Source organism: Ctenopharyngodon idella, chromosome 3 (assembly GCF_019924925.1).
Source record: "Ctenopharyngodon idella isolate HZGC_01 chromosome 3, HZGC01, whole genome shotgun sequence".
Taxonomy (NCBI): Eukaryota; Metazoa; Chordata; class Actinopteri; order Cypriniformes; family Xenocyprididae; genus Ctenopharyngodon; species Ctenopharyngodon idella.
The window spans coordinates 49,817,668-49,845,149 of NC_067222.1; the positions used below are offsets into that span (position 1 = coordinate 49,817,668).

General features: G+C 40.1%; 2 protein-coding genes across 6 annotated transcripts in view; both read left to right on the plus strand.

Moving 5' to 3' along the window:
• The window catches only part of LOC127508760 (patched domain-containing protein 3-like), a 207,293-nt gene extending 191,290 nt beyond the window's left edge, over positions 1–16,003 (plus strand). For 2 of the 5 annotated variants that reach the window (XM_051887112.1, XM_051887114.1), the window contains 2 exons: positions 13,790–13,935; positions 14,014–16,003. In XM_051887112.1, the coding sequence (XP_051743072.1) occupies positions 13,790–13,935; positions 14,014–15,650 (1,783 nt within the window). In that variant the 3' untranslated portion in view covers positions 15,651–16,003. Of the gene's footprint in view, positions 1–12,477; positions 13,272–13,576; positions 13,705–13,789; positions 13,936–14,013 lie in introns of those variants that run through there. The other 3 variants (XM_051887113.1, XM_051887115.1, XM_051887111.1) reach the window with 2 other exon arrangements.
• LOC127508717 (probable polyketide synthase 16) overlaps positions 1–27,482 on the plus strand; it is a 248,369-nt gene that overhangs the window by 173,826 nt on the left and 47,061 nt on the right. The gene's annotated exons all lie outside the window — the stretch shown is intronic.

A 27,482-nucleotide genomic window follows, 5' to 3' on the forward strand; every position in this document is an offset into this window, starting at 1 on the left:
GGCGAGGACCAACTTCAGCCGACGGTGCGGAACACACTGAGAACTTAATTGGCCAACGAACAAAAACTGCCCGACGGCCGACCGTCGGCTTGGTGTGTTTCTGCCTTTAGGTTTACTTGAATATCCAGACATTTTTTTTTTAGAAAAGTCATGTTGTAATGAATCAAATATGATCAGCAGGCTTTTAAGTAATTGTATTGCATTACATTATACGTTCGAAAATGACATGCATTTAAATATCATCATACATGTTTTATGAAACTGTTATAAAGATTCCAATCAATTACAAGCATCAGAAATTCATCTTGTGTTCATATTAATATAAGCACCATATTGTATATTTTTGCTCATTTTGGGAATACGAATAAAATCAAGGTGTTTCTTCCTCCTCTGCCATAAAATGCCTGGTTGCAGCACAGATTTTTCACACACACACACACACACACACACACAAAAGAAGCAGTCTCTATTTATTAACAAACTCAAGAATAGCAGAACTACTCAGGACACTCTGATCTCTCAAAGAGCATGAACAGAAAAACCAACTTTCTTTAGCGAAGATGGAACAAAGACTAACAGAAAATAGTAGTTTATAATATATACTAAATCAAACCAAAGAAATAAACAAGAAACAGATGCATTAATCAAAAAAGTAACCATGGAAACAAATCCTAACACTTTCTTAAAACATGGTGTTGTATTGACCAAAAAGAGTAAATGGCCATTTTAAAGTAGTTCAAAGCAATGTTTTATTCACATCACACAAAGATTGTATTAAGTAGCCTGATATTTCACCTTGACCTGTAAACCCAAAACATGTTAAATAACTGTTATGTTTGTTCCCAGGGTGTATTTTACTTACATGGCATTGATACAAAAACCACTAAACACTGACATTCTCTGAATCCCAGATCCATCTGCCCTTTCGGAGTATGATATTGACTCGACCCCCTTTCTCTAACAACAGCGTTAAGCCATTGCCTCCGTTCTCTAGAGAACCTTCACTCTTGTGATGTACTGCTAATGCTTCATGCTTTCCATTTCTATACAAGGCCAACGCTGTTCCATGATTAACTCCACAATGGTAGAAGAAACTGAAATCCCTATAAAAGAGTGAGACAGATCTCCATTTAACAGCTGTAGACACTGTGATGCTGTAGACACTGTGACACAAGTCACGTTTTACCGCTCAATATATATCATGATGGTTTTATATATATTTGAGTTTTAATAGGTTTACATGTTGTCTTAGCTATTATATTCCACTTATTTGTTTTAATGTGTGTATGTCTTTAAATGAGTCTGGGTCTGCCTGTCATGTGACTGATCACATGACAGGATACAGGAAGTAAGCCAGCATAAAGGAGGCAACATGACAAACAATCAAGGTAGAAACAAGAGGGAAAAAGTAAAAAAATAAGATGAGAAAATAATCCATATTACATATAAAACAACACAAATATTACAAATTATGACATTAAAAAGAGTGCAAGTCACTCATATTTCTTAAGGAACACTGCCCAACAGCGACACCCGCAGGTAAAGTTACAGCAGGAGTCATGCCTCCTTTTCCAATCATAGAAAACCATCAGACCCCCTATAGTGCGCGATGGGTTTTGTGGGGGGTAATTGAGAATGAATGGGGGAAAGTCACATGAGAGGAGGCAATGTCTCCATCGCGCTATGATTGGATGTAATTGGTTATGATTGGATATGATTGGTTTGTGCGATAAATCCCTTCTCTTGTTTACATGCACGTTCCGCGCGTCAGTTTGAATGAACAAATGATGCCGTCAATTGAAAAGTAAGTAAACAGGTCACCCAGTTAGATATCACCGCTTTATGTCACGCCAAAATCAAACTTGAAATGGACTGAAAACATGATGACTGCGGGGGGTTTTAGTACCATCAGCTTGGTGAAATTAAAAATACATCTTGTGTCTGTGACAGACGGTTGATTACGGAGCATGACTGATGATCCGAAATAGCCTAAGTTGACTATTAAAAAGAAAAACATCAATACACAAATAAAATTTATTGTTTAAATTATTATTGCCTTTAGTTATTATTTTGGAATGAATGTAGAAATGCTTAAAACACTAACTTGATGAGATTGACTTGGTTTTGATAAATAGAACATTTATTACAATACATTGTTAATGTAAAATTACAAAATAGAATTGTATTTGGTTTCTTTTTTTTTTTTTTTTTTTTTGATGTAATGTAATGTTTATTTAACAAGGAAGATGTGTCAACGTTAAGAGTAATCCACATGAATTTACGTTCGCTTCTGTCATGCTCATTTTGCAATCTAGCTAGTTTTCAGTCAGCTGGTGAAATGGCCTGATAGTTGAAATGCAACTTCATTTTGGCCACGGTGCTTGAGGTCCAAGGCTATTGGCCCAGCACGGCACATTGTTAGCCCTGGCTCGCACTGGCCTGACAGTGGAAATATGGCTATTGTTCCCCTAAGGATTATTATTAGGGCACAAGCCCTTAAGGGCGAAGCACCAGTGGTGCGAGGACCCTATTGGAATTGCTCAGTCAATTAGAGTGCAAGCCCAATGAAGGCCCTATTGTTTTCCTTAGGATTATTATTATTTTTATTTTTTGTCAGGGCTTTTGGGGCCCTTAACGCAGTCAAAAATTTTGCACACGGGTCAGAATCCACAGCAATTAGGGCCGGGCCAAAGCTAGTACACGGGCCTGGCAGGGGGGCTCTATGGCGCCCCCTTGAATGCAATCTGAAATAACGGTTACATACTAGCATGCGTGTGTGTATATGTGTATGTATATATATATATATATATATATATATATATATATAAAATATGAAAGTCAGTACACATACATCTCATTGGGCCTAACAACTTCCGCTATGTCATTAGCTAAACTTCAGCTGTGTGTTCTTTGTAGGGGCCGATCACATGGATGTGACTATTGTGAGTCAAAGTTATAGCCCCACCAACTGGCAGCAGGAAGTCTGTCAATTTCCAAAATGCTTTGAAATTACCCTCTTATTTTTATCCGATTTGCGTCAAAACAGGGCAGGTGTAGACCTGTGAAATGATTCTTGATACCTTAAATACTGTTGCCATAGCAACACGTCAAACTTTAATAATATTCTTGGGTGTGTTTGAGGCTCTTAGTATGCTTCAAATTGCATGAAACTCAACACACACATCAGAGATGCCGGCTAGTAGACGTGGGCACAGCCTTAGAAACAGTTGGGGAGGTGGGGCTTTATAGTGCCACATTTTGACAAAAGTGGGGGGGTTAGTTTTACATACAGTTACCGAACTCATTTCATATATTGTTTTCATTAAGCCAGACAACTTTCTAATTTACAGTCATTAGCTCCGACCAACAGGAAGTCAGATATTTAGGTTTTAAAATTGGATTTTTTTGAATAATCCGGCTCTGAGTTTTTATGTACTCCTCGTAGAGGCTTCACGCAATCGCCACCAATCTCGGTCAACATGAAACAAAGATGCTAAATTGCAAATGATTACAGGATATCTCAAATGGTGTTGCCATGGTGAGGGATTAAATTAAGGACAAAAAGGGAAATAGGAAGGGTCTCATATCTTGTAAAATCATTGCTTGATTTAAATTAAATTAAGATTGTATGTTTGGTAATTGAACCTGAATGAATTTCAAATTAATGTACTATATTTTCAAATCAATACATTTTTTTTTTTTTTTTTGTCTTTTGCGATTAATTCATGACAGTAAACTATATTCTCCTCTGAATTATAAACCATTTATTTCTATATACAATAACACTAACATTAGAAAAAAACACATTTGAGTCTATTTTTCAATCAATGTAGTATGTGTAATTTAAAAATAAGCAGATAACAAATGCAATATATTGTATAACCAAAAGATGGCACCAAAGGCCTTTTTTTTTTTTTTAAACAGGGTTGGATAAATCTTTTTTGCTGTTAAAACAGTGTTTTAAAGTGCAATAGTTTCTTTTTATTTTACAATGCATTTGCATGTATATTTAAACATTATCAAAGAATACTTTCTGTCACAATTTAGATTTTATTTTTTGTTTAAAATGTTAAATCTTCTGAATCTCACTCTTTGACCCTCTGTCTTTCCTTTAAATTAATTTAAATTAAATTAAGATTGTATGTTTGGTAATTGAACCTGGATGAATTTAAAATGAAGGTACTATATTTCAGATCAGTAAAAAGAGAAATCTCTTAGGCCTTGTCTTTTTCTAAGTTTGAATGACAAAATAGCTGTTAGGCACTGAATACTATAAAGTGGATTGCTTCTATTTTTTCATTGTATGAGTTTTAATGAACTGTAAAACTTGGAAAATAAAACTGCATTGGTTAGAGTACAGTGTAATGTTTTCCGTGTATTTAGTTATTTGTAAATATTTTGAAATCATAATTAATGTTAAAATAATACAGTTTGGTATAACACAACATTTACTTATGGTCCACAGCCTTAATATGGTTAATAAATGGTTTTTGGCCCTTCTTAGGTAAAATATAGAGCATAGGATTTTAGGTTCTAGAATAATAAAAGTCTGAAACTACGCACAGAAAAGTAAGGATAAAAAAAGTTTAAATGATTTTAAAGAAATGTGTATGTACTGTATTAGGTATTAGTAACAGAGGTAAAAAAAAAAAAAAAAAAAAAAAAAACATAAAACTACACTGCAGATTATCAACTGAATTTAAGTATGTATTTGTCATTTTAAATGAGGCAAACTGACAGGATAACAAATCTTTTCATTATTTTTATTTCTCTAAGACTTGATCTGCAGTGGACAGCTGTAGTGTAATAGCAGTCTTCTGACAGTTGAAATGGTAAAAAAAATAATAATGTGTTGTTAGGACCCAGATCGTTCAATAGAGAAACCTGTGTTTAGACTGTTTCACTAAAAATATGGCTGAAGTTTGATGCAACTCATATAGGCAACATTCAATTTAATATGTGGTACGAGGAATGCAAAACACAAAGTATTGTTGTGTTGTAGAGAACTTAGGGAGACATGTAAATGTATTTTTTATTTGTAAAATATTTAGAAAATTAAAAGTAAAAGCAAAACAAAAAGGTAAGGCAAATATGTTAAATGTATATCAAAGGTGTAGAGAAGAGCTAAGTCTAGGTCTTCTCTACATGCAAAAAAGCAAACAAAACAAAAGTTAAAGATTTAAGTATTAAAAACAGTGCACATTCAAAAGTAAAGTGTCAAAGTGTGGACACGCATCCTCATCCTCCGTAGGAAGAGGAGCAGATTGTGTGGTGACGTGTGGTGTCATGTAGGTCTGTAAAAGAAAAGAGGAAGTATAGTTTCCTTGGAGACGGATAGTGTAGTAAACAAAAACTGTAATGATATGAAGCACAGAAAAGAGAATGATTTACCATCTTTGCAGATGTCTTTTGGTGCTGTTAATAGCTCAACAGACCCTTCAGCTTCTGTGAGCTCTGTTTTTGTTTTGTGCAGTTCTGTTCTTAGAGTTTTTTAGTTTTGAAGAGCAATGTGTTGTTTTTGCCACCATGGTCATTAAATCGGTGGCAAAGGTGCAAAGTTGTTATGCTGTTTTTCTGGGGTTGACTACAGGGTCATAGCACTTGTACTATTGAAAGAACAAAGAATTAGTGTTAAAATCAGTAGGAAAGGTTTGTGTAATTGTAAATATGTAAATGTAAATATAATGTAGTAGAAGTCAAAGCAAAATGATACAAGCAAAAACATACAGGTGCTGGTCATATAATTAGAATATTATCAAAAAGTTGATTTATTTCACTAATTCCATTCAAAAAGTGAAACTTGTATATTATATTCATTCATTACACACAGACTGATATATTTCAAATGTTTATTTCTTTTAATTTTGATGATTATAACTGACAACTAAGGAAAATAGTAAAATTCAGTATCTCAGAAAATTAGAATATTGTGAAAAGGTTCAATATTGAAGACACCTGGTGCCACACTCTAATCAGCTAATTAACCTTTAAATGGTCTCTCAGTCTAGTTCTGTAGGCTACACAATCATGGGGAAGACTGCTGACTTGACAGTTGTCCAAAAGACGACCATTGACACCTTGCACAAGGAGGGCAAGACACAAAAGGTCATTGCAAAAGAGGCTGGCTGTTCACAGAGCTCTGTGTCCAAGCACATTAATAGAGAGGTGAAGGGAAGGAAAAGATGTGGTAGAAAAAAGTGTACAAGCAATAGGGATAACCGCACCCTGGAGAGGATTGTGAAACAAAACCCATTCAAAAATGTGGGGGAGATTCACAAAGAGTGGACTGCAGCTGGAGTCAGTGCTTCAAGAACCACTACGCACAGACGTATAAAAATCTCTCTTCTTCCGTATCCCGAACGAAAGGTGTTGATGGGCGTGCTCTTGCTCTGGGTGATGTGTGTGTGCATGCTTATCAGGGAGAAGTGCCTATACAAGGAATTCCGCTCTCTTTTGACATCATACAGGCCATATTTGGCACAGAAATACCCTGTCATATGTCCAACTCGTGTTTTGAAACTTTGGCCATGTTTAGCATGAGAATGCAACTCTTTAACAGTGTAAATAAGTCAGAATGCATGAAATAGCATTACGCCCCCCCTTTAAACAAAAAAAAAAAAAAGTGTAGTCATTTGATATTAGACGCAACTACACATTTTAATCACGATCCAAACAAAGATGCTACACACATGTAGCATAAGCAGTTGGTCTTGATTTAAATTAGATTGTATAATTTCAAGATTTAAAGCAAGAACAGAATGGTTTGACTTTAGATTTGAGAAATTATGGTACGCAAGACACGCCTGCACGAAACAAAAACAGCAGAATATATATATATATATATATAAATAAATATTTTATACGTTCTTGAGTTTTTATAGTGTTTTGAAGAGCAATGTTCTGTTTTTGCCACCATGACATGATGGTCATTAAATCGGTGGCAAGGGTGCAAAGTTGTTGTGCCGTTTCTCTGGGGTTGACTGCAGAGTCATGGCACTTGTACTATTGAAAGAACAAAGAATTAGTGTTAAAATCAGTAGGAAAGGTTTGTGTAATTGTAAATATGTAAATGTAAATTTAATGTAGAAGTCAAAGCAAAATGATAAAAGCAAAAACATATGTCTTACATCAAGCAGTTGGAGACGATCATGGATTGGGTCAGTCTCAGGGTGGCCATAATCTGAAATGGTTAGGATATGTGTATTTAAAAATAGACACAAGAAACAAGCAAGTGATACAAGCATGTAATAGTGGAAATATGTGTACCAGTATAATACGCAAAGGAAGATATTTTGAGAAAGTGTGTTTGAGTACATTTTTTTTTAATTATATACAGTGGGGAAAATAATGATCCCCTGCTGATTTTGTAAGTTTGACCACTTACAAAGAAATGAAGGGGCTATAATTTTTATGGTAGGTTTACTTTAATGGATATTCAGAATATCAAGCAAAAAATCCATTAAAAAAAACTGTACAAATGTTATCAATTGATTTGGATTTCAGTGAGTGAAATAAGTATTTGATCCCCAAGCATTTCTTGTTGGAGAAACTCTTGTTGGCAAGCACAGAGGTAAGATGTTTCTTGTAGTTGGTCACCAGGTTTTCACACATCTCAGGAGGGATTTTGGTCCACTCTTCTTTACAGATCCTCTCTAAATCCTTAAGGTTTCTTGGCTGTCGCTTGGCAACTCAATGTTTCAGCTCCCTCCACAAATCTTCTATAGAATTAAGGTCTGGAGACTGGCTAAGCCACTCCATGACCTTAATGTGCTTCTTCTTGAGCCACTCCTTTGTTGCTTTGGTGGTATATTTTGGGTCATTGTCATGCTGGAAGACCCATCCATGACCCATCTTCAGTGTTCTGGCTGAGGGAAGGAGGTTCCCATCCAGAATTTTACGGTACATGGCCCTGCCCATCGGCCCCTCAATGCGGTGAAGTGTACCCTTAGCAGAGAAACAGCCCCAAAGCATAATGTTTCCACTTCCATGCTTGACTGTAGGGATGATATTTTTGGGGTAATAGTCAGCATTTCTCTCCCTCCAAACACAGCGAGTCAAGTTGATGTCAAAGAGCTTAATTTTGATTTCGTGACCACAGCACTTTCTCCTAAGCTTTCTGCAGGATTTCAATCCATTGTGACGTAGTGTTACCAATGGTTTGTGTGGTGACAGTGGTCTCAACTGCCTTGAAATCATTAACAAGTTCCTCCCGTGTAGTTCTGGGCTGATCCCTCACCTTTCTCATGACCATCCTTTCCTCATAAGGTGAGATCTTGCATGGAGCACCAGACAGAGGGCGATTGATGGTTATTTTGTATTTCTTCAATTTCCGAATAATCGCACCAACAGTTGACTCCTTCTCAACAAGCTTCTTGTTGATGGTCTTGTAGCCCATTCCAGCATTGTGAAGGTCTACAATCTTCTCCCTGATGTCCTTTAACAGCTCTTTGGTCTTGCCCATGGTTGGAATGGAAGATACAGATTCTGTGGACTGGTTTCTTTTATACTCATAACAAGATGACATTAGGAGTACTTTCTTAAAGTGACAGGACTGTGTTCCACTTGGGCACGTAACCAAACTGTGGGAGCCAGAATTGTTGCTGGTTGGTAGGGGATCAAGTTCTTATTTCACTCACTGAAATGCAAATCAATTTATAACATTTATATAATGTGTTTTTTCTGGATTTTTTTTTTTTTTTGATAAAAAAAAAAAAAACAAGGCATCATAGACCAAGTTGATCATGTAATAGGCCTAATACTTTTTTAAAACCTTGTAAATGCACGTAGAAAAAAAAAGATTTAAAAGTTTGTATAAAAAAAGCAGTCATTGGTGTGTATAAATAGGAAAAAAGCGCTCAGATACAACACAAAAAGGCATCATACAGTATGCAGTTATGCTAACAAAAAGTAGAACAGGTATAGGTGAAAATAGCTAGATCTCCACAATCGTGGTTTGGTTATATGGCGATTGTGGTTAGCTATAGTGTCATAGCGCCTAGCACTAAACTGTGCAATGTTGAAGCATTAAGCTATTATAGATATAACAGAATAATGTAAGACACAGGTACTAAGAAACCGAGTGTATTGTGGACAGTGCTAAGCAAATAAATAATTTGAGTTGAATAAAGTTAAATCCGTAGGATCAGATATGCCGAATGAACTGAGGAGCATGACAAAATAATGGGCGCGAGCTGGAAAAAAAAATAGTTGGCTGGGCATCTCAAAAAGTTGGGGCAAGGAAACCTTTCCAGAAGTGTTGTTCTACATTATTTGTGGAGTGAGAGCATGCATTCCATTGAAAACCAAAGAATGCAAAATATATATAATAACCAAGTTGCAAAGTGTAGCGTCAACGCCGAAAAATCACACAGTTCACATTCGTTAGAATGGCCTGTAGTAAGGGAAAAAATAGGAGAGCAGAGAAGCCAAGAATGGGACCTTGGATGTGTCAAAAATATTACATGTAGGCGAGTTGTTAATAGAGAGGAAAAAATGTGATAATCGATAGTCTTAATTGTAGCAGTATACTTGGGGCCAGCGATAAATAAAAATATAGCCTTGTGGAAGACTGTAAAGAGAAACTTAACTAAAACAAATGGATAGGTTACAGTTTGTAGTTAGAAGCAATTTGGATCCTAAATGTATAAGAAAAGGAAAGCTTGTTGAATGGGAGTATATGAGGCAAAAAGAATGTTGTTCCTTGAATTCCTTGTCAAAGACTTAAGAAACAGTAAGATGGAGCGTTGGTATAAATGAGAGTAATACTGTATGCAAATTGGAATAATGTGCTCTTTCAAAAAACAGCCAATGGTCAAGATGAAAACACATTGCGTCACATAGGTGGCCGGAAGAGGTTGAAGGCAATGAATTCAAACATAAAACTTGTCAGTAGGCCTATATACAGTTTCACATTTCAAGTCGAGTCAATGTAAGGCAAATACAGTGATGGGAATAACGGCGTTATAAATAAATGGCATTACTTTTTTCAGTAACGAGAAATCAAAGGAATTACTGTTTCCCCCGTTACAACACTGTTACCGTTACTGACAATAAAATGCGGCATTACTATAATTGAGCTCACTGAAGCGGTTTTCAAAAGTAAAGCAGCAAAAACAGCAAGGAGAAATTTTAATTGTTTTAATTGTTTATTAATAAACTAGTGTTTTCTGAATCAGTGTCAGCTGCAAAGATGAAGTTGACATTGACTCTCATCATCTCCGCATAGTGGACGCGCCTAGAGAGAAAATGCACATTTCATTAGGATTACATAATCAGAGATTAGCCTATTTTATTTTGAATTAGTTTGTTTAAAAGTAGACATTTCAAGCTTTCTATAGATATATTTCTCATGTCTGCAAGGCAAGCAGCCTATACGCTGAGTTTCAGTTCATTTAGTCTTTAAGACGCGCTCCAGTTCACGTGCAAGTGATCGCGCCAGCGCCTCCATGCCATGATTATATTGTCTGCTATATTTGCTTATTATTTATTAAATCCAGGCAATTGATTGATGAAACATTGATTAAAATCAAGATACCATTTTTACAAAACAAAATTCACTTTAAAGAAAGGCTTTCTACAAAACAAAACTTAATGAAGTGGTCAAAATCATGTCTGACCCACTCCATGTCTCCCGATATATTGCGCATCTTATGATGTTTTCTATCTTACTCATGCTGTTCACTTTTCATAATCAAATAGATGGAATTAAAAAATAACATTATAATAGGCCTATTTGAACATAACTATTAAACTAAATACGTTTTCTTTCAGTTGTGGTCTGTGCAGTAAAGAAAAATCTTTCCAATCTGCGATGTGATGAGAAAAAAAGAGAATAACGAACTCGGCAAATGGTGGATTCGCACTCCGGTCATTTGCATCAAAAATTCTCCGGCTATGCGTCTTATCTGCTGTACCACTGAGGTTATGTTATTTATTTTTTTATTTTTTTTTGGTGGCGTTAGTGTAAATAACTCTTCCAATAGGGCACTCTCCGCAACAATAACTGTGGGAGATGACTGACTAAAGAAAATTATTTTACATCCAAAGTTTATTGATGCTCACCCTGTGTAACTATTGTAGCAATCCTGTCCTGAAGAACAGACTCAGTCGGTCTAATTTTTCTCTGAGGCTCTGGATCGCTGTCAGATGAGCCGTCAGATGATGAGCCGACCCAGGATGCATCACTGATCTAACCACCATCAGACTCTTCATCACTCATGGCATTTAGGGCTTCTAATACCTCTTCGGCATTCATAAATCTCTGCCTTTTACTCATTGTGACTATTTATGAAACCGATAACCGCTAATTCAGTGAATGAAAGGCGTTGCCTAGCAATGTACAATGTTTAAACATAAGGGGCGCGAAAATGACAGCGCGAAAATACAGGCATTATATAGCGGGTAAATTTATATAGGTATAAATGCCCTGTTTTTTGATCTGGTTTTATCTAAACAATTTTTAACACTAAGGGATTGTAAATTACACACTTTTAGTAAAAGTCAATGACTGGGAGACTTGAATGTTTTATTGAAAACCTGTTATGTACATTTGAAAAACAGCCACAGGTAAAATTTACCCCGTGGCGGTTCTAATGTTAAGGATGGAATTTAACTAGGACATATGTTATCTCCCTGAATGTACATAGTTACCCTTTTATTTTAACCTTTTTTCTTTCATTTAAAAAAAAAAAAAGGAAAAAAGTTTATACTCTGAAAGAGTTTAACAAATCTGGAGGACAATTTACATTTAAAACACATTAGGTTTTTATACATGTTTTTGATATTTTGAGATTGCGTTGAGCACTATATGTAAACTGAAATATACTATATGATTGTACTCGTATGAATGATCAAAATAAACACATATAAAAAAACCTAAAATAAGAAAAAAAAAACTAAACCGTACAGTAGTTCTATTCATTGTTTTTCTGTTATCATGTTGAGAGAGAGTGTAATTTCAAAGGAAAGAAATCCTCTTGTTCCTGTCATTTCTGCAGGTAAGATATTTTGTTTAAATTTGTTTTCTTTTTGTAATTGTGTGTTTAGTGAGGCAACCTCTTGTCAGATTCTATTGTCTTGATGCATTTAAGCTGTGGATGATTAGATTTTTTTTTTTTTATTGAATTAATTTTTGTATCATAAAATAAAGTGTTTCTATTTTTATACTGGACCCTTGTCTTTTGCCCTCATTGTAGAAGTGAATCTGCTTTAGCTAGTGCAGGTTTTGAGTTCTATCAAATATTTCCCTGGATGGAGGAAATCCCAGGGTGTTGTAGTCAATTATTTCTTTAAAGACTAGAATTTACTTGTGTAACATCATCCTAGTCATGGTCCCTTAAGACTGAAAATGGCCCATTATTTAAGCATGCAGTTTCAGTGATAGACAGGGCAGGTGCCAACAAGGAAGTTTGTTAGTGAGTAACCTTATTTTGTTAATGAGTAACACATGAGTTATTAGTGTTTAACTCATCCTATAAGTACGTTATGACAACACTGATTCATTGTAGAAGGAGGATGTTGCTGAGGCTTTGCAAAAGAGCAAGAGATTCACCGTAAACTGTGGAAGTGTATGGAGGATGGCGAAGTGTAAAACAGACTGCATCGAAAGGCCTCTGTCTCTGGTCTTTGAAAAGCTTGGTGGTGTTGTTGGTAGACATCCGTGTGTGTTTCTTTTATTAGCTTTATTTGTGGCTGCTGTCCTGGGAGCTGGTTTCATCTTTCTTCATGAGGGGAAGGCAAATGATATTGAAGATCAGTTCACACCTGTCAATGGACCTGCCAAGTCGGAGAGGGCGATTGTGGTGGAAAATTTCCCACAATCTGAAGAGTTTTCTCAGTTACGACTTGTATCTGAAGGCACTTATGCATCTTTGATCATCACCGGCTTGCAAGGAGAAAATATTTTAAATGAAGCAGCTTTTAACGATATTATAGAGCTAGACAGACAAGTGAAAAGTATAAAAACAGGAAACAATTTTGAAAACCTCTGTGCCAAAACAAAAGGAAGGTGCATGTCAAATGCAATTTTAGACATTATAAATTACAATGCTACTGAAATAGTTTCTTTAGATATAACATATCCGATGAATAATGGCATGTTTTTGGGAACAACCATCGGCGGTGTAGAGCTGAATAACTCAAAGCTCACCAGTGCCAAAGCGGTCAGGCTTTTTTATTTCTTAGATGAGAAGAAGACAAAGGAAAACCCTTACTGGCTTGATGGCTTTCTAAAACTCCTCTCAAACTATACAGAAGAGAAAATGTCAAGCGAGGTAAGTCAAAGAAATTATTCTGAGTTATATCTACATACAGATACCTAATGACCATTTAAGAACCTTAAAAATTATTAATCAAATAATTTAGAATAACTGTAACTCAAGCACCAATAGTCATTTGGACAACAAAAATATTTTGATAAAATTACCAAATTGATGTACATTTGCTTGATTTTTCTGCAGGCTATTCATGTCCTGTCATAAATTGTCTTAATTATTTACTCGCTGTGCTTTAAAACACTGCAACACATTCATGTAAACAGTAACTACACTGAACAGTGTTTTGTGTCGAATTCCCACAGGTCCATGTGTCTTACTTTACATCAATATCAAGACAGAATGAGTTTGAGACCAATGCAGACTCTGTGATCCCCCTCTTCTCTATTACTTATTTCCTGGCCATAACCATTTCAATTATGTCTTGTTTGAGGTATCACAAATATTTAAAAAAAGAATCAAATAAGCACAAGTTTCTGTCACTAGCTATGTCATTTATCCCTTGTCTCCTTCGACAGGTTAGACTGTGTCAGGACGAAGGTGTGGGTGGCCACATTTGGCGTCGTCTCCGCTGGTATGGCCGTGTTGGCCAGCTTTGGACTGCTGCTGTTCTGTGGGATGCCGTTTGCCATGACCGTGGCCACAGCCCCCTTTCTGATCCTCGGTAAGTTCATTTATTTCATCAGCTAGTAGGTGTCTCACAGCTGATGTTCACAGGCTCACAGTGTCTGCTTTCCTCCAGGTGTTGGTGTTGATGACATGTTCATTATGATCTCCTGCTGGCAGAAGACTGAAGTTAATAAAGCTGTTGAGTTTCGTTTAGCAGAAACGTATAAAGAGGCCGGCGTGTCCATCACTATCACCACGCTGACAGACGTTCTGGCTTTCTACATCGGTCTCATGACTCCCTTCCGCTCAGTTCAGTCTTTCTGCATGTACACCAGCACAGCTCTTCTGTTCTGCTACATCTTCAACATCACCTTCTTCGGCGCGTGTCTCGCACTGAACGGACGGAGAGAGAAAGGCAACAGACACTGGCTGACCTGCATGAAAGTCCCAGAAGCCACTGGTGATGATGGAGGTTGTTGTGTTGGTGGGGCATATGATAAAAACACACTGAAGGAATTTGAAATGCCAGTGAATTCATTGTTTAAAAACTATTACGGCCCTTTTCTGACAAGAGTGTGGGTTAAGACGCTGGTGTGTCTGATCTATGCTGGGTATTTGGCAGTGAGTATCTATGGATGCTTCCAAATGCAGGAAGGTCTAGATCTGAAACATTTAGCAGCAGACGGCTCATATGTTGGCAGTTACTATGACAAAGAAGATGAATTCTTCTCTGCCTTTGGTCCCAATGTCATGTTAGTCATAAAGGATGAAGAGTTTAAGTACTGGAGCCCAACTGCTCGTGAAAGTCTTGACTTGTGTTTGGAAAATTTTCAAAATCTGAAAGTGGCACGTTCAGGCATTTCACCTGTTTCTTGGCTGAGTGAATACATGAAGTTTGGACAGAACTTTGGTTTCAGTTTAAACAATGAAACACAATTCAAAAGCCATTTAACTGCATTTCTTAATCAGTCTGGTTTTAGTCAAGATGTTAATTTCACTAACAATCAAATTCATGCATCACGTATGTTCATTCAGACTGTGAACATCCGCACAGCGATCGATGAGAAGAATATGCTTGATGTGTTTAGAGAAACCGCAGAAAAATGTGGGAAGTTGCAGACACCTGTTGATCTGATTGTGTACCACCCTGCGTTCATCTATTTCGACCAATATGCCGTCATCATCAGTAATACAATCCAAAACTTAGTGGTTGCTACGTGTGCAATGTTAGTCATTTCACTCCTGTTGATCCCAAACCCTCTCTGCTCTCTCTGGGTGACATTTGCCATCGCATCTGTCATTGTGGGAGTGGCTGGGTTCATGGCATTATGGGATGTTAGTTTAGACTCCGTTTCTATGATTAATCTTGTTATCTGTATCGGGTTTTCTGTCGACTTCTCTGCTCATATATCCTATGCTTTTGTGTCAAGTGAAAAATCCTCAGTGAATGAGAAAGCCACAGATGCCATCACTAAACTGGGCTATCCCATCATTCAAGGGGCCGTGTCCACTATTGCAGGAGTGGTGGTGCTGTCGGCTGCTAAAAGCTACATCTTCAGGACCTTCTTCAAAATCATGTTCTTAGTCATTCTGTTTGGGGCCGTCCATGGCATCGTATTCATACCGGTGTTCCTGACCTTTCTCGGCACTTGTAATAATAGCCGTGAAAAAACCAAACCAAATCTTCCAGAGCCCAGTGACAAAAGCGAACGGCGAGAAAAAGCATTCGTGATTCAGAATGTGTGGTGTGCTGATCCTGACTGTCCATAGGCTCCGTGATCCTACATAGGACAAGTGGTTTAGAAAATGGATGAACTTTTTTCTTTTTGTATGAGCTTATCTCTGTATGACACTTTTATTTGACCATGAAAGTAAATAGCAATCACTCTGTTCTTATGTGTACACTGCATCTTACATGTTTTTGTGTTTTATATTTTAATCAAGTTTCTTTCTTTTTTTTTTATCCTGATCATCAAAATGATTTTCAATGCAGTTCTGTTTAATATGCACATGTTTTCATTTAATGAAAACACAACTTTGCATTTGTAATCTAGTTACATTCAAGTTCATTGATTACTGGACATTGGGAATTTTATGTTTGGAATTAAAAGAACTTGATCTCAGCATAATTGTCACTGAATGAGAGTCATTTTTGACAGACAGTATTTGCATGAATGCATAAAGACCTCTGCCGCTAATGTTCTCCCCTGGATGTCATGATAGACATGAACAGAGACAATATTTCCTGGCCGACATTTCCTTGTTCCTAATCCTGGAAAGATAAAGAGTAATCCATCTATCCTGTGTCTTAAGTTCAATTAAACATTAGCAAATAGATCCTAAATCTAACACTAAACAGATAATAAGGACATAATGCACTTAATTTATCTGTAATATGATCACAGGATAAAGGCCAAACCGCTAAAACTGTGCAAACCATTCACAAAGTTGTACTAAATATATGCAGGCCACATATTCAGGCCTTAAGCGTCTATTTCAATAAGATCTTGTATCGTTTTGCTGGGGACAATGGAGTGTACTTGAGGCGAGGATCTATATGCAATCAGTTTATAGTATTAAGAACTTAAAGCAAAAATCAACAAACGCATATCAGCTCTGAACATCACAAAACAAGCTGGATGACAAAGTGACTTAAAACAGTTAGATGGAATTATTAATTCTGAATTAATAAAGCAGAATCTAACTGCCAGAAATCTAAGAGCCTGGAAAAACATGACAACATGAAACATATGCAACCTGCATCAGCAAAATGGAAGTAAATGCAAATGGAAACGCAACAAAGTCAGAAACACCACAGTGAAACATTACTACAGTTTGCTGTTCAGGAATACATAGATACTAGTAATTCCCCCAAGCCGATCAGGAGCATAAAGGAGCCATTTTTGCACTGTCACAGCTAAGACAAGCTCTGAGGCCTCCTTTTTCTCAGCTTTCAGTTGTTGTAAGACATCTAGAGAATAAAAAAGAAACAGGAAGTTAGAACTGCACAATGTTCTAAAACTTTTGACCATTAGTAATGTTTGATTGACAGAAGGTGGGTCAGTGCCGGTCCTCCCTATATGAAAGTATGCAAAGTATGCAAGTTGCGTAGGGTCCCAAACCACTATGATGGAGCCAAACACAGACAGGTATAGGCTTAGGTATAGGTGTGTGCTTAAACAGACAAATACACACACAAATATGTCAAAATGTCCGTCTTGACGAGTTTTCACTTAGGGTGTACTCACACTAGGCGATCTGAACCATGCCTGAGCACGTTTGACCCCCAAAGTCTGGTTCGTTTGACAAGTGTGATTGCTCTGTACCATGCCCAGGGTTTTATTTGGGTTTATAACAGATCTGGATCTCACCTTATTGATGAACAGGAATTGTAGTTTGAGAATAAAGCTGCAAATTTCTCCATCAATCGCGCCATGGCACGGGACAAGACAACCGTGCCTAGTGTGAGTACACTCTTAAATGCAGTCTGTTATATCTTAAGTGAACATAAACAGTTGGGAAAGTAATCGAATGCTAGTCAGTATATTAAATCTGTGCATTCGGTTTTAATTTACAGCACCCTAAAAGCAATAGGCCTACACTGATGAATACTTGCTGCTGCGTGGTTTGAGTTTGGTGTTCTAAGCCGATTCTAAATTCTCAGTTTTCTTCTATATATTAATTTTACAAAGTAATATTTTCACTGTTTACAGCGGGTGAACATATCCCTGATGGTATTCTATATCAAAAGCAATTGAATCACTTTGATATTGCTACTTTTATCCAACTTTCCGACCATCCACTACTAGCTTTAGCCTGCAAGCATCACTAGCTCGGTCTCCCCTACTGCTCATCTTGATTACACTCTTATCACTCAAAGAAATTACTGTTTATTTGTTCTAATGGTGAATGTATTAGATGTGTGTCTACCTTTGAGTGCAGGTGAGGACACATTCGAGCAACTTTAGGAACTTTGCTTTAGGAACAAAATGGCTTTCTATAAAAAACGTCTCAGGTTACGTATGTAACCATGGTTCCCTGAGAGGGAACGAGACGCTGCGTCAAGCGCTTTGGGAACGCCTCTGCGTGAATGCGTCGTGAAGCACATGTGAAATCTGTCCAATGGCGTGACGGAACGTCATAGGCGGGTGACGTCATGACCAGGAAACTATAAAGCACACCCGAACCAAACAGAGTTAGCTTCTGAAAGTCGAAGTAAGTCGATACAGGCATGCAGGGAGTATGGCAACGGGACGCAGCGTCTCGTTCCCTCTCAGGGAACCATGGTTACATACGTAACCTGAGATGTTCCCTTTCAAGGGAACTCGCGCTGCGTCAAGCGCTTTGGGAACGAGATACCCACGCCGCCATAAGACCGAGTGCCTGTCTGTGTGAAACTGTTCAGCGCACACTAAGACACCAGCACCCTAGACCCCGGGGTAGAGGCCACATCTAGGTTATAAAACCTAACAAAAGTGTGCGGCGAGGACCACCCTGCCGCATCACAAACTTCTTGGAGGGACACTCCAGACAACAGGGCCAAAGAGGCCGCCATACTCCGTGTAGAGTGAGCACGGACCTTAAGAGGAGAAGGAAGACCGGCAGACTCATACGCAAGTGAGATGGCCTCAACTATCCACTTGCTCAAGGTTTGCTTAGATGCGGGGTGCCCCCTACGTGGGGCCCCGAAACAGACGAACAACTGATCCGTCTTACGCCACAGGGCAGCTCTGTGGACGTAAGCATCCAAAGCCCGAACCGGGCACAGCAAATTAAGTTTTTCCTGGTCTGGATCCAGAAATGGAGGAGGGCAGAAGGCCTGCAACATAATAGGGCCCGCCACATTAGTGGGGACCTTAGGGACATAACCTTCCCGAGGAAAGAGGAAGGCTTTTACCATGCCTGGCGCAAAGTCCAAGCAAGAGGGAGAGACCGAAAGGGCTTGTAGGTCACCAAGAATTGAGGTGAAGAATTGAGCCCCCCGCCTGCGAGAGTAGGTCCCTCCTGACCGGAATCTCCAGAGGAGAGCCGTCGAGAAGGGACATAAGGTCCGAGAACCATACTCGGCCCGGCCAAAACGGGGCTACTAGGAGCAACTGGACCCCGTCCTGGCGCACTCTCTCCAGAACTCCCGGAAGCAGAGCAATCGGGGGAAAGGCGTACAGACGCAGCCTCGGCCACGTCTGCACCATGGTGTCCAACCCCAGGGGGGCTGGATATGAGAGGGAGAAATATAGAGGACATTGGGTCCTTTCCAGAGACGCAAACAAGTCCACATCCGCTTTCCCGAAGCGCTCCCAAAGGAGCTCCACCACCTCGGGGTGGAGTCTCCACTCCCCGGGCCTCGGCCCCTGCCTCGACAGGATGTCTGCTTCCTGATTCAGACGCCCTGGGATGTAAACTGCCCTGACTGACAGCAACCTCCCTTGGGCCCACAGGAGGATCTGGTGTGCCAACTTGCATAAGGGGCGCGACCGCAGACCGCCCTGATGGTTTATATATGAGACCACCGCTGTGTTGTCCGTGCGGACCAACACATGATGGCCTCTGAGATCTGGGAGGAAGTGTTTGAGTGCCAGGAACACAGCCATCATCTCCAACTGGTTTATGTGCCAGGAAAGATAATGACCCCTCCACAGACCCTGAGTCGAGCGACCACTCATGATCACCCCCCAACCGGTGAGGGACGCATCCGTCGTTAGCATTACGCGACGACAAGGAGCCCCCAACACCGGGCCTTGGGAAAGAAACCAGGGTTTCTTCCACATGACACAAGCACGAAGGCATCGCCGCGTGACCTTGATCATGTGAAGCGGATTTCCCCTCGGGGAAAACCCCCTGGTTTTGAACCACCACTGCAAAGTTCTCATGTACAGCAGGCCAAAAAGTATCACGTTGGACGCAGCTGCCATCAGACCTAACAGTCTCTGAAACTGTTTCACAGTGAGTGACTGACCCAGCTTCAGCTTGTTTACGGCTGTGAGAATGGCCTCTATGCGAGCTGGCGACAGACGAGCTTGCATTGACACATAATCCCACACTACGCCTAGAAAAGAGGTTCTCTGAGCTGGAGAAAGCACACTCTTCTTTGCGTTTAGCCGTAACCCCAGACGCTTCATATGGGCGAGAACAGCATCTTGATGCTGAACCACCAACTCTTCTGACTGTGTTAGAATCAACCAGTCGTCTATGTAATTCAACACGCGGATGCCCTGGAGTCGTAAAGGAGCCAGAGCTGCATCCACACATTTTGTGAAGGTGCGGGGAGATAAAGCTAGGCCGAAGGGAAGAACCCGATATTGGTACGCTTCGCCCCCGAAAGCGAACCTCAGGAACTTCCTGTGTTGAGGAAGGATGGATTTATGAAAGTATGCGTCTTTCAGATCTATCGTGACAAACCAATCCTCGAACTTGATTTGTGACACGATCTGTTTCAGAGTTAGCATTCTGAACTTGAGCTTCTTTACAGAGCGGTTTAATAGGCTCAGATCTAGAATGGGACGCAACTCTCCATCCTTCTTTGGAACTATAAAGTACCGGCTGTAAAACCCTGACTCCCTGCTGGGAGAAGGAACCCTTTCTATGGCTTCTTTTCGCAAGAGAGTCTGTACTTCCTGTTCCATAACCAGAGCCTGCTCGGGGCTCACCTCGGTGAACAAAACCCCGTTGAACCTGGGCGGTCGCAACCCGAACTGAATTCTGTACCCAAATTCTACTGTGCGCAGGACCCATTGAGATACGTTTGACAGAAGTTTCCACGCTGCCAATGAATCTACTAAGGGAATCAGTCTCTTGAGACTGACCTCTGGTGTTAGATGGGTGACCAGCCCGGTGCCCTGAAGCAGCGAACCGGCAGGGAGCAACTGAACTGGCCACTTTTGGTCCCTCCTTGGAGGGAGCGAACATCCCAGTGCCACTACGTTGCCGGGTGGACGCTGAGATAAGCGTTCACTGGGAGCTGCTGCGCCCTGAAGCACGCGAGGTGGCAGGGTTGGCAGAACGGCCCCCTGAGGGCACCGTGCACTGAGGTGGACACCGACCCGCCTCGGAGGGGACTGCCCTCAGAAGCCTGACACCACTGGCGTCAGGACTTTTTTCCCGAAGCCCTCCGCTGGATAATAACGGTCCTAAGATCCGCCTTTCCTTTGGATGGCTTCGGTTGTGAGCGCTGCCCCGACCCCCAGTCCCTCTGTGGGGGGGCACGGGAAGCAACGCTCACTTTTTGTTGTGCCCTGTGGGAGGAGCTCGTACTCGGCTGGGACTGCTCCTTATGACTAGCAGCCCCAGAGACCTGAGATCGGCGGGGAAGAAATTTAGAGAAAGCCGCCGCCTGTTTCTTAGCTTCCTGGAACCTCTCGATAACTGTGTTGACTGAGTCGCCGAAGAGGCCAGGCGGCGTGATAGGAGAATCAAGGAGAAAAGATCTATCTCGTTCCTTCATGTCAGCGAGGTTGAGCCAAAGGTGTCTCTCCGTGGCCACCAGGGCTGCCATAGACCGCCCAATAGATCTGGCGGTCTCCTTGGTGGCACGGAGAGAGAGATCTGTAGCTTTCCTTAGCTCAGAAAATGCCTCGCGACTGACTTCCCCACCCTCATCAAGGTCTTTAAGCAGGTCGGCTTGATAGGCTTGAAGGACGGCCATAGTGTGTAAACATGCCGCCGCCTGACCTGCTGCCGAGTACGCTTTACCCACTAAAGCAGAAGATGTACGTAAGGGCTTAGTGGGTAACTTCGGGGCTTTGAGGGAGGCTGCCGAATCGGGGGAGAGATAGCTCGCGAGCGTCTCTTCCACCCGCGGCATCTCCCCATAACCATGCCTTTTTAGTCCTAGGATGTTACTATAATTAGATGTTTGTGGACTATAGACCCGGAAGGACGCGGGTCTGTTCCACGACCTCGACACCTCGGTGTGGAGGTCGGGAAAAAAAGGCAAGCCCCGGCGTGGAGGTTGTGCGCGAGAAGGGAGAAAGCGCTCGTCTAATAAACTGGCCTGACGGGCTTCCTGTTTCTCGGTCGGCCAGCTTAAGTTTAATCTGGCCTCCGCTCTAGTAACAACCTCCACTAGCTCCTCATATGCTTGTGACTGTGGTGGCGACTCATCACACTGATCGATGCTTACAACGTCTAATTCCTCAGAACTAGAGCACTGCAGCATCGGCGCTTCACCAGGGGCAGAAGAAACCGCAGAGCGTGCTTCTAGCTCCTGAAATGAAGCGCTGGATCCTGCAGATAAAGGCAGAGAAAGGGCGGGGCCCGTCTCTAACCCCTCTGCAAGATCCATTTGCGAACCCCACGACGCGAGCCTTCGCTGTGCCTCGGCAGCAGCGGGATCCGAGCCGCGGGGAGCGCGAGCCGAACCGCTTTCCTCGAAAAGCGCCCGGCGGGAGCGGAGCGTCTTCATAGACATCTGCTCGCAATGCACACAGCCAGCTCCCTCGAGAGCTGACTGGGCATGCTCCACTCCCAAGCAAACAACACAAAGCTCGTGTGCATCTCCCGCCAGAATGTAGCGAGGACAAGGAGACGCACACGGCCTGAATTGCTGCACTTGTGTCGCCATAATAGTGTCTTAGATATGTGTGCTTGAATAACGTGAGAGACAAACAACAATAAATAAGACAGACAGTTTCACAGAAAGCGCTTACTGAAGACACAGAAGCTAACTCTGTTTGGTTCGGGTGTGCTTTATAGTTTCCTGGTCATGACGTCACCCGCCTATGACGTTCCGTCACGCCATCGGACAGATTTCACATGTGCTTCACGACGCATTCACGCAGAGGCGTTCCCAAAGCGCTTGACGCAGCGCGAGTTCCCTTGAAAGGGAACTACAAACCGCATTCTCACAAAAGGAGTACAACTTGTCAAGTGAAAAAATTCAGGGGAAAAAACAGCAAACATGTTAACCACTTAAGTGAGAAAAGGACAGATGCTGTGCAACTGGAGACTTGGAGAGATGGTGGTGACTAAAATGAGAAGCGCAGGCGATCCTTTGAAAAAAAGATGTTGACCAGTTTGGGAACAATTGTGGAGGAGCTAAAGAAAATTGGAAAACGACAAGAGCAATGTACAGGTGCTGGTCATATAATTAGAATATCATCAAAAAGTTAAAAGAAAACACAGTGGACCAACACCAGCAGATGACATGGCACCCCAAACCATCACTGACTGTGGAAACTTTACACTGGACCTCAAGCAACGTGGATTGTGTGCCTCTCCTCTCTTCCTCCAGACTCTGGGACCCTGATTTCCAAAGGAAATGCAAAATTTACTTTCATCAGAGAACATAACTTTGGACCACTCAGCAGTAGTCCAGTCCTTTTTGTCTTTAGCCCAGGCGAGACGCTTCTGACGCTGTCTGTTGTTCAAGAGCGGCTTGACACAAGGAATGCGACAGCTGAAACCCATGTCTTGCATACGTCTGTGCGTAGTGGTTCTTGAAGCACTGACTCCAGCTGCAGTCCACTCTTTGTGAATCTCCCCCACATTTTTGAATGGGTTTTGTTTCACAATCCTCTCCAGGGTGCGGTTATCCCTACTGCTTGTACGCTTTTTTCTACCACATCTTTTCCTTCCCTTCGCCTCTCTATTAATGTGCTTGGACACAGAGCTCTGTGAACAGCCAGCCTCTATTGCAATGACCTTTTGTGTCTTGCTCTCCTTGTGCAAGGTGTCAATGGTCGTCTTTTGGACAACTGTCAAGTCAGCAGTCTTCCCCATGATTGTGTAGCCTACAGAACTAGACTGAGACCATTTAAAGACCTTTGCAGGTGTTTTGAGTTAATTAGCTGATTAGAGTGTGGCACCAGGTGTCTTCAATATTGAACCTTTTCACAATATTCTAATTTTCTGAGATACTGAATTTGGGATTTTCCTTAGTTGTCAGTTATATTCATCAAAATTAAAAGAAATAAACTTTTGAAATACATTAGTCTGTGTGTAATGAATGAATATAATATACAAGTTTCACTTTTTGAATGGAATTAGCACCTTTTCCCAAAATGTCCACTACACATTTTACTTCACAAGTTTTTTTTTATGTTCCTAAGTTACACCATTTCTAATGACAAAAAAACTAATTTGATCAAGAATATACATTTAATAATTGCACTGACCGCATGTTGGTAACATTGAATCTATTGTATTTCAAAGCTAAGGTTGTGAATGAAAATGGGAAATCTGCTTAAAGCGTATGGAGATACAGGCATCCAACAACAACAGATTTGGATTAAATGATACACAATCTTTATTCTACCACAGAGGTGTCAATAAATTTTCAGTTTAAGAGTTTAGGCATGAAACTCTAACTGAACGCTGACTGGTTCTTTCTATGCCGCGGCACTAGCCAATCAGAAGTAATTCCAAATCCACGCAACCATATATATCGTACCCTAGCCTGGGATCGTCACGCTGCACAATGTGAAAGCTCTGTTATCCCTCCTCCTCCCTAGCGCCACCTGTAGAGATCTTCTATGAGGGTTCTATTGTTCGTACAGCAGCCTTTCCTTTGTTTGTTATTTTTGACTAAGCTGAACAAATTATTGTATTTGCTCAGCAGCAGCAGCAGCGTAGCAGATCTCGTACGGCAAAATCAAGCCATGTATACTTCATGCCCCATGCCAATAAATGCTGGTTGAATTTAATCCACTCCGAGAGTAGTCACGACTGAAATATGATTATGCCTCATGAGTTATGTACTAAAACCTGTGTTCAGTATTGACCTGTTTGCATGTTTAGAACACTATTTACCACCATTTCCATTATTTTTACTCCATACACCCTCTTGCTAACAGCATTTATCTATTAAAAAAAAATCTATATTACATAACAGATGTCAAAGACAAAATCTCCCAATGAAATGTCCTGTTTTTGTTTTTGTTTTTTAATACCACCACCACCACTTAGAATTATCAAATCGAGTCCAATTTGCTTTGTGTGTTCACCCAGTAAAGGAAAAGTCACCAACCAATTTTTAATTAACAAAAATGAATTGGGTCAATAAATAAATAAATAAATAAATAAATAAATAACTGGAAGGGTATCATCTGCCAAATATGTCTTTACATTCAAATATTACTTTTACAAAAAAAATTACTGACATAAGAAAGTTTTAGTCCAGGTAAATACTAATTTCTTTTCAGTTTTTTATATGTTCAGTATATACATACAAGTTAGATCTGGCCACAAATCTGGTCTAATGCGTGAGTCAAGCACAAATTTTATTACCAAGTAGATTTTTTTTATTCGATAACCAATTGGTAATGGGAGCAATCGAAGCAGACACCAGTTCTGAGCTGCATGTCCTGTCAACTTTCCACCATCAGGTTTTACTTCACATGGCATATTATTCATGTCACATCCACAGTACTTGAAGCTAGATATGTTTCTGTTCAGCTGAACATAGCTGAAGTGTTTTCCTACAGTGACAAGCTGTTTTATGTATAAAGCCAGATCTGTTGAAACAACTCTGTTGCCACACTGTTTTGATAACTCTGTTTTGTTCTTGTTAGACTTAACGCTGTGCCTTTGCTTTCAAACATGTATCTGTTTAAGACAATAACACCAGAAATGTCTACTCTTACTGAAATTCTCAGTAAACCCTCAGATGCTATGTGACCCCAAGTTATCTCCTGCGATGGCAATCACTGTTCCCCTCACTGTCTCTCCATTCTCCAGTACAATTCCTCCATGTCCTTGATCACTCAAAAGAGGTGTGAAAACTTGTTGCTGCCCCCAAAAATTTAAAATCTTACTCTCCACAAAGCATGACCAATTGCATAGGATGAATAGATGATCTATTATGAGGACAGATTTCTGAAAGTGTCATGTACACAGCAACTAGTTTGTGTTTTTTTTTTCTTCCAGAGCCAATAGGATTAACTACATCGAATGCATCTTTATATAAAATCAGAGACACAACTGATGAAGACTCTTTAAAAAGAGTGTTTTCTTTAGATTTTGTGGTGTTTGACCCTTGGCATTAAACATGCAGTCATACCACATGCTCTTTAATAGATCTATTTTTCAGAAATCAATTCAGAGTTTCTTTCACTGGTATGTACTGACAATAGCGCTCTTTCCCTGATGCATCGCAGCCTAGGTACACCTGCACAGGCTCCACATAATTTAAATGTTTTTTTGAAAAAGGACTTCTGAGTCTGATCTGACATGTCATGCTATTTGTATGCACGTCCATGAACTCATCAATTAAAATCTGAATTGTTGTAGCTGGCAAAATCATTTTTGACTGCATCCTCAAATAAAATAAAGCCACATTTGTCAGAAATTTGTCTTTGTCAAGCTGAATGGCTGGACCACTGTCTTGAAACCCCACATCATCAAAGCCTTCAGTATTCATATCTGGCACAGCAAAAGAAATCTCAGTGATATCTGCACAGACAGATTTCTCAAAATCACCTTTATGCTTTCTACTGAAATATTCAGCATTTGTACAGTCTCCATCCCTGGACTCTGCTACTATCAAAGCTGCACTTCTGAGTCAGTGAAATAAAAGATTTATACTTCACGATTTTATGGTATCGCAGAATTTGGACTTCTTGTTTTTAACGGAGACTTGGTTTTGAACTACAGCTGGTTAAACTTGAACTGAGCTACATCGTTCATTGTGCACTTATCTCTATGCTCATTGCTCAAAAGTTTTGTTTAGCACAATAAACACTGTGCTAAACCAAGTGGTAGCACCTCCCATGGATTCTACTTCAAATACCTGTGAGGATTTCTTGAACTTTTTTTATAAGAAAGATATTGTGCCCTCTATTGATATTCTTCAAACAGCTCCCACACAAAGTTCTTGTATATTTGTTGGGTTTGATCTTGTCTCTCTTCCAGTCTTAGCGGGCATAGTTAAACACATGGAATTGTCTTCTACTCCACTGGATCCCATTCGTCCTTGATTTTTAAAAGATCAGTTTAAAATCATGGGTCCAAGTTTGCTATCTATTGTGAATAGCTCTTTAATTAACGGGGTTGTTCCACCCTGTCTTAAACAAGCAGTGCTTTCTCCTTTAATTAAAAAGCCAGCCCTTGATTTTACAGAGCTGAATAATTTTTGTCCAATTTCAAAATGACCTTTTTATCCAAAATTAAGAAGGTTGTTCTTTCTCAAATAACCCCTTTTTATCAGAGAACAATAAATCCAGATTGTAATTTATCCCGAATAGAGCTGGCCACAGTACAGAGACCGCTCTGGTAAAAGTTGTAAACGATTTGCTGATGGCGGTTGATTCTGGGCTGGCAGTTTTCTTAAATATGCTGGATCTCAGTGCCGCATTCGACACTGTTGATAACTCGATCCTCTTAGAACATCTGGAGTGTGAGGTAGGCATTCGTGGGACAGCTCTAAAATGGTTTTATTCATGTTTACAAGATAGAACTTTCTCTGTTAATTTTGCAAACAATTCGTCCACTGTGGTTTCTTTAAAATATGGTCTTCCCCAAGGATCCATTTTGGGCCTTATGTTGTTTTCTTTATATACAGTGCTGCTTGAAAGTTTGTGAACTCCTTGCAGAATCTGTGAAAATGTGAATAACTTTAACAAAATAAGAGGGATCATACAATATGCATGTTATTTTTTATTTAGGACT